Below are 15,263 nucleotides of genomic sequence, written 5' to 3' on the forward strand. Positions count from 1 at the left end.
TCAAAATTGGAATATTTCAGGGGCCATATTTATTACAAGAACTGTAAAATATAGAACCAATATATCCCATAGTTCCCTTAATGAATATGTCCAGAAAAAAAAAAAAATAGCGGTGTGCTACTAGGTATTGTGTAGTGAGGGAGGGGAAAAAAAAATTGTAATGTAAATGTATAAAAAAAAATAAAATTAAAAAAAAAAAAGATCAAAATAAAAAGTGTCTTAATGCTTATGAGCTTTGAGTCCATTGTGAGAAAAGCGCAATAGAAATGTTTGTTGTTCAGGTTCAATCTTAAATTCTGTTTTGAAAAAATAAAAATCCTTTGGCAATGGAGAAAGTATTTTTTTCTTTTCCCTAGGATGAAAATATGTAAAAAAAATAAAAATTCAGAGTATGTAAACATGCCTGTAGACTAGAAACTGATGTGTGTACAGAAACAAATGCATAGACATATACACACACACAGACGAAATGCATTGAACCCGTTCCTTGAAAAGACGATCGTTATGGTGAGTAGTAAGGGGTAATGTGACGGGATACGATTTTTTTTTTCTTCCTTTTTTGGTACACTTAAAAAGAGAACATTCACACTTTTCATGACTTTTAAAAATGAAAAATAAATAAAATACACAGATTATAAGTGTAGGAATAAAAATGTACATTTTGTTTAGATTGCACCATGTAACTACTGTAAAGAAAGTGGCAATACACGTCTCTATAAAATATTTAGAAATGAAATTATGCGCGGAAATATTCGTAGATAACTGGCAAGATTCAAAAAAGTACAGGTAACGTCTAATAATTCAGTATCGATGCTATACATGAATACAATTTTTTCTCTAGTGTATGTTTTGCGAACAAAAAATTAAAAAATTAATTCAACAGGATTGATCCAAAATGTAACATACCTCACATTAAATTTTAACGCTACAACATCTACAATTTTTATTTTATTTTTTTTAATTGTAGAACATGACTGAGATTGAACACCAAATAAAAACCATACAATGATTTCTTGTCTGAAGACGCAGTTTTAAAAATTGATGCAAATTACGCAGAAAACTGCGCAAAACAGATAAAACTATTCTAAATTAAAATAAAAAAAATTGTGAGATTTAAAAAAAAAAAAAATCTCAAATATAAAGTGATGGAATGTAAATTTATATATATTTATATTTTCAGCATAATTTCTTACAAAAAAAAAAAACATCTTACATGTAAAAATATTTAGCTTAGTAGATAATACATAATATGGGCATCTCATTAAAAAAAACAAACAAACAAAAAAACGTGCACTTTTTTATTTTATTTTGCCTTTTTTAAGGTTATAGACAGTATAAAAACATTTGCTCAGTTTGAGCCAAATAGTGTAACATTTATAATAAATGCACTTTTTTTTTCTCCTCCATAAAGACAAATCTGTGCTTTTTCAGAAAGTGCTGCAATATATTCTTGAGAAGCACAGAAATTATATATTTTTTTCGTGTAACACAAATGAAATGCAAAGCAGGTCAACGGATGAATACAGGTTCGACGCCGGGATACGCAGAAAGTGGGTTTGTAAGGCCTGTGTATATTGCAGTGGTAAAAGCATCACTAGGAATAACATTGACATATTGAAACACACCGGTATAACACTTCAATGTTGAGTATACAGGTAACCCGCAGAGGTGATAGCAGCTAAAGCCATGCAAAACATTACGGAGACAACCAAATATCGGAAAGACTAATAATAGCATCAAACGTTCACATGTATCCTCTACTCTTGGAGGAGCGGGGTACTTTCTCCGCTAGACCAACTTTTGCAATACCAATTTACTACAAACTAATGGCATCATAGAGGTTACTGGCTCTTAATGAATGGACAGACCCCATTCTCACAAATATGGACCCTCTACTCAAAACACTCTTGTCCATTGGCGCCGTCTGGTATTGCACCACAGTCCCATTCTCTAAACGAGAACGTATGGCACCACTTCTAAGAAAAAAAAAAGTTGATAAACTTTTTAAGAGACAGGCACAATCAGTATTTTCTATCCTTTATTATTAAAGAGGTGCGGGGGGTTTGTTGATGACGTCTTTTTTACGAAAACCAGACATTCACTGGTGTGCGATACTGAATGGGCCATGGCCAATATTGAAAATTATTTGGATTCTAAAAGGTTAGACTTGAAAGAACAAATCTAATAAAAAACTACAGATCTCTATACATAGAATTATTTGGGATATATAGTGTAATATAGTATATTGTATAAAGTATATCATTTCAGTTTTTACAACTTTATTTTCAGACAAAAAACACACATTGAGTTAGCCAAATTAGGCTTAGAGAGGCACAAACAACGTAGCAAAGGTTTTATTCTTTTGATCTAAAAAGTGAATCTAAAAGGTGCTTTTACACTGCATTAGTACCGGGAACTAGTGTTCCCAGGAATGCTCTTTTCCTAATAATCGTACATTATAAAACAGGCTGTTGATCACCTGATGAACGAGTAAAACTATTTTTAGGCCGACTTTAAAGATCGTCGATCTCAGCAGCGCATCGTCCTGTGTAAACAGGCTGCTATTATTCTCGGCAGCACATGTGCTGATCCTTTTGTGAGCATATTAAAGAATTTTCTTGGCCGAGAAGATAAATTCTACTGTAACTGCAGACTGCCGAATTATGAATCCCACATGCTCCCTGTGCGATTAAGTATTTATGTAATTTGCATACTCGTTAGACTCTCCTCCGCTAGAGCATTGAGAAATGGAGGAGAGGCTAGTCGGCACGTGACCGCAAGTATGCAATTCTCACACTCACATGGAAAAAAAAAAAAAGGAGAATCATGACAGTGTGCACATCGCACACTGTCAAGATCCAGCTGTCTACAGTCACAGATTGCCTGCAGACTTCTCTTCTCACCCTGAAAAACCCCTTTAAATGCAGTCTAGGTTGTCAAAATAGGCTACCAAAAAATTACTGATAAGCAAACAAGTAGCTGATCGGCAGCCGTTTAGTTGCGTCGGTTGGGTGGTGTAAACCCAGCTTAACAACCAATAATCAAGACTAAAAAGGTAACCAGATAATACCAGACAGTAGCCAAAAACTACAACCAACCACATTCCCTGTAAACTTTACCCTACAGAGAAAAATGTTTTGCCAGCACCAACAGCTGGTGGGTTATCAATCAGTCGAAAGACCTAGCAGCAGGTCCAACCCTTCCCTTTTCTAAAGCTGGCCATAAATTAAATGTTTATTGGCTGAACCCCTACGCTGGCCAACCATCTAATGCGTAGAGGGGGTCTCCAGGTTCTTCCACATTGGTAGATGTTGGGGATTGAAGGGGAATAAAGACCAAATACCTTTGTTCTTAGGTGAGGTAAGTCGCAGCCAGATCAATCACGCAGGTATATTTAGACAAGCCGATTTTTGCTTATTAACCCATTATGGGATCAGGAATTTTAGATTGTTTTTTTTAACTCTCCTTCTGTAAACCTAGCCATATGAGGGCTTGTTTTTTGTGGAATAAGTTGCAGTTTTGAGTGACACCATTTATTGCAACAATTGGCGAAATTGTGAAGCCCCCCCACCACCTCAATTCTGACTTTTTTTTTTACGCCATTTATTGTGCAGTAAAAATGACCTTGCAACATGATTCTTCAGGTCAGAACAATTATGGTATACAAATGTTGTGTTGTTTTTTCTCTCCATATTTTAGTGGTGAAAAAAATTCTGAAATGTGTAAAAAAGTCTCCATTTTCTGAGACTCAATTTTATTTTTTGCCTCCATAGTGCTATTTGAGGGCTTGTTTTTTTTTCGGCACTGAGCTGACGTTTGTATTGATACCACTTCAGGTTACAAGATTTCGATCATTGATTTTTTGGGGGGGGTCTGGTAGTAGAATGCAGCGATTCTAATCTTTTGATTTTTTTCTTTTCGGCATTTAACATAGGGTTTCAATACTTTTATATTTTGATAGATCAGCCTTTATGGGACATAATGATACCAAATAGGTTTCTTTTTAACTTATTTTTAATGGTGGAAAATTTGAAGCAATACTGATTTTTAGATTTCTTACTTTTTATATAGAATTTTTTAGTTTTATTTTGTAGTCCCCTTAGGGGACTTGAACCCATGAATACTGTATACTGCAAAAGCAGTGTAGGGAAAGCGCGGTTTTCCTATGGAGCTCAGACTATAGTTGAGCTTCACTGGAGGACCAAAACGGCAATGAACATGATAGCCCATTGGTTCCCCTAAATTACATCACAGAGAGAAGATTAAAGTGTGCGCATGTACTGATGCCATTTAAATACTGCTGTCAGAGATCGGGATTTAAGTAAACTACAGCGATCGGATGTGGTTATACACAGATACCAGCCATTTAACACAGCCGGCGTCGGCTTTTTATTGTGCGTGCTCAGCTCCTGAGATTGCTTCATATATTACTTATCGACCTATGTCAAAAATGTATATCGTTGGTTGGTAAGGAGTTAATGAGCGCCAATCGACTAAATAAATCGCCACTTTTTTACTGCCCTGTTTAACTGGGCTAACAAAAAATAATGGGAGAAGACTGATCGTAATTAGATCCTTATTGTCCCAATCCAGCATCATGGTGTCGGCAGCAAATCCTGCGGAGATGTGCTGCCGATAACAATGATTTCTTTTTAATGGCCGCATAAATTGATCCGACCACCTGGCGTTAACATGCCGGCATGTTAACAAAGGCCAATAGTCAAAAACGCTAGTTCGCCAATCAGCCAGTCAAAATGTAACTTTACTTTTCCTAAAGAGAACGTGTGTTTGGGTGTACGCACGGTTTGGGAGAGATCGCCATCAACCCAAACATGGCTGCCAGTGATCTAATGGGTAAGGCCAGTTTTTACTACAGTGAGTCAAAATATCGGATCACAGCCAACTTAACAGTGGAAAAAGATTGCAGGATCATAGTCAAAAGGAAAAAAGTGAATGCTTTTAAAGGGAACCTGTCACCAGAAAAAAAAAACGCTTTTAACCTGCAGATGTGTGGTTAACCAGCCCGGCGCCTGCACTTAGTCGAACTCTGGAGGAAGAAAATTAACTTTATTCCCTCCACAAGCGTTACGGTTTCAGTCACGGGGTGACCGCCGGTGCAGTCACTGCTCTGAGTATACAGAGCGGCGGCTGTAACCGCACCCCCAGTTCTGACTGACAGCCAGTCCCAATACAGAGCGAATGTCACTCAGGGACCGCGACGCGGTTACAGCCACCACTATGTATACTTAGATCGGTGACTGAACCCGGGACACTGCTGGGGCGAATAAAGTTCATTTTCTCCCCCTAGCGTTCGGCTAAGTGCAGGTGCTGGTCAGGTTCATAACGCTATTAACCTGCAGATTAACAGCACTTTTTTTGACAGGTTCTCTTTAAGGCAAGTGCCTGGATGGGCATTATTGTGCCACTATCCATGGCTGGGGTATTTAGATGTAGGCCTGGGGCAGCAAAATAAATAGCTAGGATTTCCATCATCACAACAGATATGTCCCCAAGAAACAGTACACCCTCCATCGCTCATATATCTACTGTCTGGAAGTATCTGTATATCTTTTCATGCTTTTTCTACAGTTTTGTAGTATTAATGTGTATTTTTTATACTTTACTTGCATGGTCCATGTGCAAATGATGAATCTTATTTCCCTGACAGTGTTAAAGTAGCTAGGAATTAAAATTCCACAACCGGAAAAGGGGAAACCGGTGACATAAAATTCACAATATGGACTGTATCACATTTACAAGGCACCTATGTCTACAAGGAATGATGTGCCCTTGTTAAAAGTAGCAATATCTTAACATTTCTTTTTTTTGGTGTCATGTCTAACTAATATATTTAATTCTACCATATAAAAAGGCAAAATGATCATGATTGTGTTGGTCTACAGATCTCATTAATAAACACAACAGCTATGTTCCATAAAAATCAGTAATATCCCATGATGGATCAGTTTATTTACCTCACCAAAAAGCATGGTAGACTACCTCTATAAAACCATTCTATAGTTAAAAAATAAAAATAAAATACAGTATGTACATTTAAAAATAAAATATACATTCAGAGCTTAACCACCAGCAAGAAATACCGGTCAGGCTGCACATTACAGCACAACACACTAGGCCTCATGAAATGGCCGTGTTGCTGTTGCCCATAGCAACCAGAGCAGGCGCTTCATTTTTCCAGTGCTGTTTAGTAACTGAACTCTGATTTTTTTTTTTTTTTTTTTAGGACATAAAACCTCACGGATAACATAGCGTAGTTTCATTAGACGTATCGGTTACAGTGTAATTCCAGAAAGTGCTTTCACAGTGATGTTAATATAAAAGAAAATCCATGAAAAGCTTTAAAGAGGTAGACAGACATTTTCTTTTTTTTTTCCTTTTGGTCAGGTAAATAAAATATAGTTATGTCTGTTACTAATCCTTTAGTTTTAAGGGATGTTTTATCTCTCGCCTTTTTAGTGCAGGCTACGTGTAATATCAGCCGCACAATCTTCTACACACAAGTTCTACCTAAGAAAATAGAGATATTTCAATAAAATCACCTAGATAATAAAATTCTGATAGAAGACTGAATATATAAGCTGCATGAAACTAATGATTTTGCTTGATTTTTGTTATTTTTTTTAAAGGGAGCCTTAACATTTACGCTCCAGTTATGAAGCACGGCCGAACTTAAAAACGGACAGCGGGAAACCTAGAGTGAAGCATCAGGAGCCCAAATTTGTCCTTATGTATTCAGTCTCCCCTGCAGTGTTTTTCTGGGGAAGACCACCATTGCTGTACAGCTCAAGCTATGCTTTAATAATTTAGGAGTTTAATGCACCCTTCTGATCCCTTAACTTTGAGGGAGTCATATGTTGCATTCTCTTAAAGAGGTTGTCCACTACTTCTACATTGGTGACCCATCCTTAGGATAGATCATCAATGTCTGATCGGCCAGGGTCTGACACCCGGCACCTCCACCGATCAGTTATCAGTGTAAGCAGCCCCCCATCTGGAAATACTCACTGGCGGACCTTCTCAGTCTTCTGGTAGTAGCGCAGGGTACTGAACATCCACCACCTATTCAAATCAATAGGAGGATGTTTAGTACCCTGCAGTGGCCACTAAGAGAAGACAAAACAGCTGCTCAAGTGAGTACTTCCGGCCTGCAGCCGCCGACACAGATAACAGGTGTCGGACCCGGCCGGTCAGACATTGATGATCTATCCTAAGGATAGGTCATCAATGTAAAAGAAGTGGACAACCTCTTTAAATTCCAATTCTGAAGGAACAGGAATTCTGGGGTATTCACTTAACTGTGACTTCTGCTTGGCAATTAAAAATTGTGTACGTAGGGAACAACCTGACTGTCATGGAGATCACGGTGGGGAGAACCCGGCCAGGGACCACATACTATCCTTGGCTCTTGACAAATGCAATGTTGGAAATAAACTGATAACTAGAGATTATCAAAAAGATTTGCAAGACCCTGATACAGTAGTCCATGCCCACCGACCAGAACACTGCAAACTTCCTCCAAACTGCCATAATTCCCTTGCCTCCTCTGTTTTATAGGTACAGTTCACACATAACATCACGCTGAGCCTACTAATCAGTAGAGGTGCTGGGAATGTAACAGGTAGGACGAGGTTCACAATGTTCGATCTGGTGGCGAAGGTCTAAGGACGTCACAGCTGAAGCAGGGTCTTGTGATTTTTTTTTTGCTCAACTCTACTGATTACTATTACAAAAACCCATGCATGACCTTCAATAAAATTGTATATATCAAATCACAAAAGTATTTTTTCAGACATTGGCTCCCATGAGTAAAAAATAATGGCTCAGCGTAATATCTCACAGATGCTTGGGTGGTTCCTGTAATTGACAGACCCTGTATAATTAATGAACTCTTAATAATCTGATAAAATTGACCTTCTCTCGCGTCAAATAGGCCATCTAGGGCAGTGTATATCAAAATTGTTCTTTTTTTGTTTGGGAAAACCAATGTACGTATAGCTACGGCAAAGAACAGCCACTCATAATAACCAACAATTTTAACATTTTAGAGCACTGGCGGCCACTCTGTACAGCACATTTACTTTCCATACATATCTCTTCATTGTTTTTTTAGACACGGCTTGACTGAAACCGAACTAGAACTCACTTTCCAAAGCTTTTCCTACTATAACTCCATTGAAATAATCACTGTGTCATTATCGAAATCTCAAAATCTTTCTAAAAGCCTCTTATGATTTCTATACCTTTCATCAACAGAAACCACAGAGTTGGAGGACAAGACCGTGCCCCTCTATATGAAACAGGATTTGGTTAATCTGCATATACAAGAGTCCGAATCCTTAATTTTAACTTTTGATTAGTTGCACTAGCAAATACTGTAGCTCTATATGGACATATAAAAACATAACTGAAGAATAAATAAAGATTAATGGGAATATTTTTTGAATGTCCACATGGGAGGTCTATGGTTTATTCAATTCATGTGGTCAACCAACAAGCCATGCCCCCAAGGATCTCCAGAATAAATAGGTCCAGTTTTTATAAAGAGAGGGAAACATGGTTCCTCTCCACTAAAAGAATGGGAGTTGAGAACAATTGAGTGTGAAGCCACCTTTCCACTTAAACAGATACTGGGATCTGGTGGATCTTGAGATCAAAAGAGGGATATTCTTGAGATCTGGGCTCCTGGATCCCATAACATGGGTAAAATGGATGACAAAATTATCAAACTGGATGACAGATCCAGACAAAAATATTTTTATGTTCATTTTGGCCTAAATTAATCATCTCTGTTCTTTACTGAAAATCGCGGTCAATAACAGTAGAAATAATATGGCAGTGAAAAAAACGGACTATCACATATATCCTTATAATAAAAACGGTATCTTTGTAGATGCCACCAAATCGTATTCCACTAAGGCGTCACTTATGAGTCAGATATGCTTCTCCATGAAGGCCACAAGCAAATGGAAAAACGGAAACTTGTGTAACAAACGCCATTCTTTAGATGAGCTACCACATGCAAAGCTGAACATTTAAAAGGGACATGCTTTTAAAGCAAATGGTCCAGTACATAAACGAACAGCACCGTCTTGACCTTTAAGAGTGTATTAAGGCATTAAACACCATGGCCCTAGAAACACAGGAGTGAAGTTCCCTTTCTAAGAGTTGCATGATGTCTTATGTTCCACATACAGGAGGATTCTAATAACCCAGCCTCATGATGAATGAGCAGCAAGAATGGAAATGCACTTATATATAATACAATCATTTCCATCTATAAATTTAATTAAAATAATTAAACATAAATATTGAAAAAAAAATATTGTAAGGATAATCTCAGGAACAGGGCACTTAAAATCTACTTAATTACAAAGTACTGGATGACGACGGCAAAGAGGAAGGCCACGACAGCGAACATCATGAGGAGCAAGGTGGCGAACTGCTCGTCGCTGAGAGGCTTCCTTTTGCTTTTCGTGGTCTCCAATGCAGCATTAACACACGGCAAATCCAACTCTGGTCTTTGAGATGAGAACATGGTGCTTGGGCTGTAAGGGCCAAACAATTCTTGTAATCCATTGGAATCCTGGTATTGCCGTCCAGCACAAACTCGGAAACGGTATTCACAGTTTGTTTGAAAGTTTGGCAGAGTGAATGAGGCGTCTGTTCCTTTATATACCTGGTCAGGAGAAGAATAGAAGAGCAGTGATCAGACTACAAAATGTCCACAAAGAAACAAAATGAGTATAAAACCCAATTCACATCCTGTTAAGAGAGAGAGTTGGTGTATACATATGGTAAAATGATATATAGATATATCTATCTATCTATATATCTCACAAAACAAATCTGTGTAATTCTGGCCTCCATTCAGCCAGAATACGCTATAACTTTTTTGTGTGTATACAATAGAGTAGTAGACTACGAGCCTATACGTGTGTGTAATAGATATATATATATATATATATTCAAGGGGCACAGTATGATATGATTAGAGCCCTAGAATAAGCCATTTACATGCATCTTTGGCTTACTCTATACATGGGGGGTAAAAAACATTTCCAGACATCTTCGGCATTCTTTATTCTCAGAATCTCACCTGATCAAACTCTCTCCCATTGGTAAGTTGAAGGATGTAAACAATTGAATCTCCCCTCATCGGCGGCAGTGTCTCCCAAGATACTTCACATGAATTACCATCAATCTGTTGTACTTTGGGCGCTAAAATAGAAGTTGAGAATCATTTAGCAAGTACCAAGTGACAGCAAAAACTATAACTACACAATGCAATAATCAAACACAGGCCGGAAAACTTAAAAGCAAACACTTCTGAATTCATGGTCTTTAAAGGGAATTTGTCACCAGGTTTTTGCTACCCCATCCAAAAGCAGCATGATTTAGAGACCCTGATTCCAGCGATGTGTCACCTACCGATCTGCTTGGTGCAGTTTTGATAAAATCCCTAACTTCTCTGCTGCAGATCTAGCAGTTCTCTGAATGCTGAGCTCTGTATAACTCCGCCCACACCACTTATTGGCTGAAAGCTGCCAATCAGTGGTGGAGGCGGGGTTATACAGAGCTCATGAATATGGAGGACTACATGGCCGTAGGTTTACTAGTCCTCTAGTGAAAATCTCCTGTTGACAAAACACTGATTTTAATCTCTGCTAGATCACTGGCACCGAGGTGATGGGGGAAGTGGCGGATTTAACATGGTAGTAATTGTTAGCTTTTATGTTATACAGTTTTTTGCCCACCACCTTTCCAAAATAATGTTCTACTTTACACGGCCTCCTGGAAATCATCCATCTGGCTCAGCAGGCAGTGAAATCATGGCTACCTACCTTTTAATGCAGCTGGAACAGATTTGGTAGTAGCAAAACTGTAGACTTCAGAAAACGGGCCTTCCCCTGCATCATTGTACGCCTGGATCCTGAAGTTGTATGTAGTCGATTCATTCAGTCTTTGCACCTTATACGTATGACATGGTCCATTGTAGATCGTAAAAAACCTATACCCAAATAATAAATAAATCAAATTTTAAAAAAATAAAATCAAAAAAAATCATAAATTTGTTAATTCCACTTCCTATTCTCACGCCACTAGTGTTTTGTCTCTCTTTCTCGTATATTGCAATATTTGAGTCATTTAGGCAGGATGACATCTGCTGCGGCTTTCGACGGCCTCCATGGAGAAGGTAGAAATCCGGTGAGCTGATAGTAATGAGCAAACATGACGGGATCCTTCCGAGATTAATGAGCTCGGCCGATGTCCATTAAATAAGAATATGGCAGTACTGATAATGAGAGCCTATTAAACAGTAACCGCCACCAGGTATAAAACTAATGGAGACTTAAAATAAAAAACCGAGCGTCTGGTGGTGAAGGACACATGAATCACGTGCGATGCTTCCAGATACCAGCGCGCACTCACCTGCTGAGCTTGTCTTCCATTTGCAGGTTGTACTGGGAGGTTTCCGTAGCTAAAGCTTTACTTGTCCCGTCCCCCCATTTTAACTTAAGGCTCTGGTGACTGAAGACTGCACACTCCAGATGGGGAGGATTGGGCGGAGGCGGCTTGGTTTTGGCTTTAATAGATGGACTGAAGGGACCAGCTCCAAAGCTGTTTATGGCCTGAATCCGTATCCTGGAGAGAAAGAGCAAATTCTACTCAATTATCTGCAACCAGGCACAATAGATGCGATATAATGAGCATGAACGCGACACAGTGATGACATATTGCAGGAAATGACAACAAAGTCTGCTCTGCTACATCTATATTCGTAGATACACACACTTTTTCTGTTACCATACCTGTACATGCGGTCAGGGAGCAGATTTGTGAGAACACAGCTAGTGACCGAGTCGACGGTGATTTGCTGCTTTTCTCCATATTCGAGGGCGTAGCCAGTGATCTCTGCCCCGTTGCAGCATGGCTCCTTCCACTGAAGAGCAAGGCACTCTGATGGCGAGGGTAAAGGAGTTTCCAGGAGATCTTCATCGACAACCTGCAGTACAGACACCGCTGCAGGAACAGATGGCGGGGTCGTGATGACGGCTGTGTCTCCGAACAGCCCTGTGCCAGCAACGTTCACAGCCTGTACAGCATGAAAACACAGTCATGTTATGGAAAAAAAACAAGCATGGGCGCAATTTACTTATTATTATAAATCTTCTCTGTTCTCAGGAAGAGGAATTCTTTAATTTTATAGTTCACTGCTCATTGCCTAAGTTACTGTCTACCTCTGCAGCAGTGGCCGGTTTCCTAAGCAAAGAGGCGGGGTTACACAGATAAGTTGACCAGGAGGCAAGAGACACCTAGCCCTCTAGTGATAATCTCCTGATGATAAAACAATGATTTTATTGAAATAGCAACATACAGCCTGCAAGTGCTACTCTGCAGCTGACTTGACCAGGCCCGCTTCAGCGACCATGTGCTTATCCCATGCTGCAGAGGGAAAAGCTGCCTCATAACAGCATTGGAGAGTGCACAATTCGGACCAGCGGCACAACTATATCGCTGGCCTGAACCGTCAATCATCAGGAGTGCAGCGCTTTAAGGCAAGCAGAAATCTGTTTGGCTGGGGAATGGTGCACTCCTGAAGATGGAAGGTGCAACAACCCCTTTACAGAGAATCTGTCAGCAAGTTTTTGCTATGTAATTTGAGAACAGCATGATGTAGGTGCAGAGACCCTGACTCCAGGCATATATCACTTACTGGGCTGTGTGTTGCTATTTCAATAAAATCAGTTTTATCATAAGGAGCTTATCACTAGAGGACTAGGTGTCTCGTGCCTCCTAGTCAACTCATCTGTGTAACCCCACCCCCTCCACTGATTAGAAGCTTTCTGACTGCGCACACTGTAAAAAGAAAGCTGCTAATCAGTGGTCTAGGGGGTTTATACAAGGCTCAGCATTCAGAGCACTGCTATAAATGCACCAGAGAAAACTGAGTATCAAACCTTCTGCACCCAGTAATAAGCGACACATTGCTGGAATCGGAGTATCTGCGTCTACATTATGCCGCAGTCAGATTACGTAGCAAAAACCTGCTGACAGATTCTCTTTAAATGTGTTTTTTGAGCTTTTTAAATAAATAAATTAGTAAATAAGTTATAGTACTTGTTTCTGGATCATTACTAGATGATTCTACTATAGCTCAGAAGTAGTTTTCTTCTGCCATTATCTTGCCCAGCTCTGTGCAGAAGTTTTGTTTTGGTGCTGCCAGTGTGATAACCAGTGTGAAGAACTAATATCCACGATGGCAGAATGCCTGTCCCTCTACTGCAAATTTGTAAGTTATTGATGTAATAACTCCTCATTCTGTTTTCTACTGAACACTGCACTAAGAGAGGGAAGAGCCAGGACACAGCAGAGATAAGAGGCAGGTGATGTGCGACGTCAAAACATCAGACGGAGCTGCAGGAGATACAAACCCCAGGATTGTGGTCAGAAGATGCCACAGTACATCAGGGGCTATTCTTACTGCAGTTAACCCATTTTGAAAAAAAATTAAAGATTGGAAAACCGGCTTTAATTTCCTAATAATATGCACCCATCGATATACATACCTGAACTCTACAGAAATACGTTGTTGCTGGTGTCAGCCCTTTGATTTCATAGCTTGAGGAGGTGCCGGTATAGAGGACTTGCATGCATCCTTCCACCCTGCCCCACTCTAACCGATATTCTGTGATTTCGGCTCCATTACATCCAGGAACCTGAAACCAGATGACATTTATTTGCTGCGTATCAAGAGGCCAAAAAACAAACAGGAACAAACTACAAAGAGATCAGAATAGTGATCAAAGGAACCAAACAAATCAGGACTTAAGAGATGGTTGGAGACAACCAGGGGTAAACAACAGGGCATGAGATCAACTTAACCCAAACTATGTGTAGCCTGTGGGTTGTAGACTTAGCACGCTGGGCAAAGGAGCAAGCCACAGGCCTCGGCAAAGGAACATGAGCAGACGGCTGTATCTCATAAGTCTCTGAGGTTTCAGCCCACCGGGATCATCTGAACACCGCATCCTCCAAAAATCACTGCACAGTTCTATCTGATCCCATGAGACTGAGCGCAAATCAAGGCAAAGTCTGTTCTGCAAACCACTTCCACAAACATGGTCTGGGTCGGTCATCAGTGAGCGTGCCGCAGAGTGCTGAGCAATAGATCTGCTGGCGACCACAGAAAAGTATCATCCCTTTTCCACCACAGATTGGCAGCACAAGGTCATCCCTGTCCTTATCAGGGGATGGCAAGCTATTTGGATGCCATGCCGGAAAAAAAGAGAGGAGACCGGTGGGGAACACAGCCAATGAGACAGAAAAGCAATGAGGGATGGGATGAAGTGATTATAATCCATTTCGTATTTTTTTCTGCAAAGGTGATGCTTCACCATCTTTCTTCAGGAGCGCAGCGCTCCCCTGCCTCCAGACTTCCTGCTTGCCAGTAAGCGTTACCATCTTTCTTCAGGAGCGAAGTGCTCCCCTGCCTCTCGAATTCCTGCTTGCCAGTGGGTGTTGTGCTCCTGCTTAACTGACAGTTCACACCAGCTGCATGGATGGCCAGATCGGAGCACTGTAGGATCTTACAAGCAGACAACTTAGCCTCTGCAGCAAGGGTCAGATCCAGAAAAGTGCTTGCAAGCTCCATCAGTAAGAGAACTGTGCTCCTTGCCTAGGAGATCAGACACCTCTAAAAGACTGCAGACGTGGCCAGTAACGTAGGTGATGAGAAGTAAACATTAAAAAGCTCTCCGTACTTAAGAATGGAGAGCGTTGTTAACACAAGGTAAATTGTAGAGTTGTTTATTTATACAAGCACTTTGCAAATTTAACCATTTATGAAGAGAAGACCCGTTTAAAATTAAATGTTCACGCACCCAATTACTGGATCATAATACACTGCTCAAAAAAATAAAGGGAACACTCAAATAACACATCCTAGATCTGAATGAATGAAATATTCTCATTGAATACTTTGTTCTGTACAAAGTTGATTGTGCTGACAACAAAATCACCCAAAAATATCAATGGAAATCAAATTTATTAACCAATGGAGGCCTGGATTTGGAGTCACCCCCAAAATTAAAGTGGAAAAACACACTACAGGCTGATCCAACTTTGATGTAATGTCCTTAAAACAAGTCAAAATGAGGCTCAGTATTGTGTGTGGCCTCCAAGTGCCTGTATGACCTCCCTACAACGCCTGGGCATGCTCCTGATGAGGTTGCAGATGGTCA

The 15,263-nt window shown here is 39.9% G+C and overlaps 1 protein-coding gene across 2 annotated transcripts in view; it reads right to left on the reverse strand.

Annotated features, from left to right (window-relative positions):
• Nucleotides 1-1,111: 1,111 nt before the first annotated feature.
• LOC141154854 (fibronectin type-III domain-containing protein 3A-like) overlaps nt 1,112-15,263 on the reverse strand; it is a 109,513-nt gene continuing 95,361 nt past the window's right edge. For both annotated transcript variants that reach the window (XM_073641360.1, XM_073641359.1), the window contains exons 21-26: nt 13,590-13,739; nt 11,832-12,115; nt 11,452-11,664; nt 10,863-11,029; nt 10,118-10,239; nt 1,112-9,697 (exon numbers count right to left, since the gene is read on the reverse strand). In XM_073641360.1, the coding sequence (XP_073497461.1) occupies nt 9,380-9,697; nt 10,118-10,239; nt 10,863-11,029; nt 11,452-11,664; nt 11,832-12,115; nt 13,590-13,739 (1,254 nt within the window). In that variant the 3' untranslated portion in view covers nt 1,112-9,379. The remainder of the gene's footprint in view (nt 9,698-10,117; nt 10,240-10,862; nt 11,030-11,451; nt 11,665-11,831; nt 12,116-13,589; nt 13,740-15,263) is intronic.

The sequence above is a fragment of the Phyllobates terribilis genome, unplaced genomic scaffold, assembly GCF_046119375.1.
Source record: "Phyllobates terribilis strain yellow unplaced genomic scaffold, ASM4611937v1 Scaffold_7__3_contigs__length_470593459, whole genome shotgun sequence".
NCBI lineage: Eukaryota > Metazoa > Chordata > Amphibia > Anura > Dendrobatidae > Phyllobates > Phyllobates terribilis.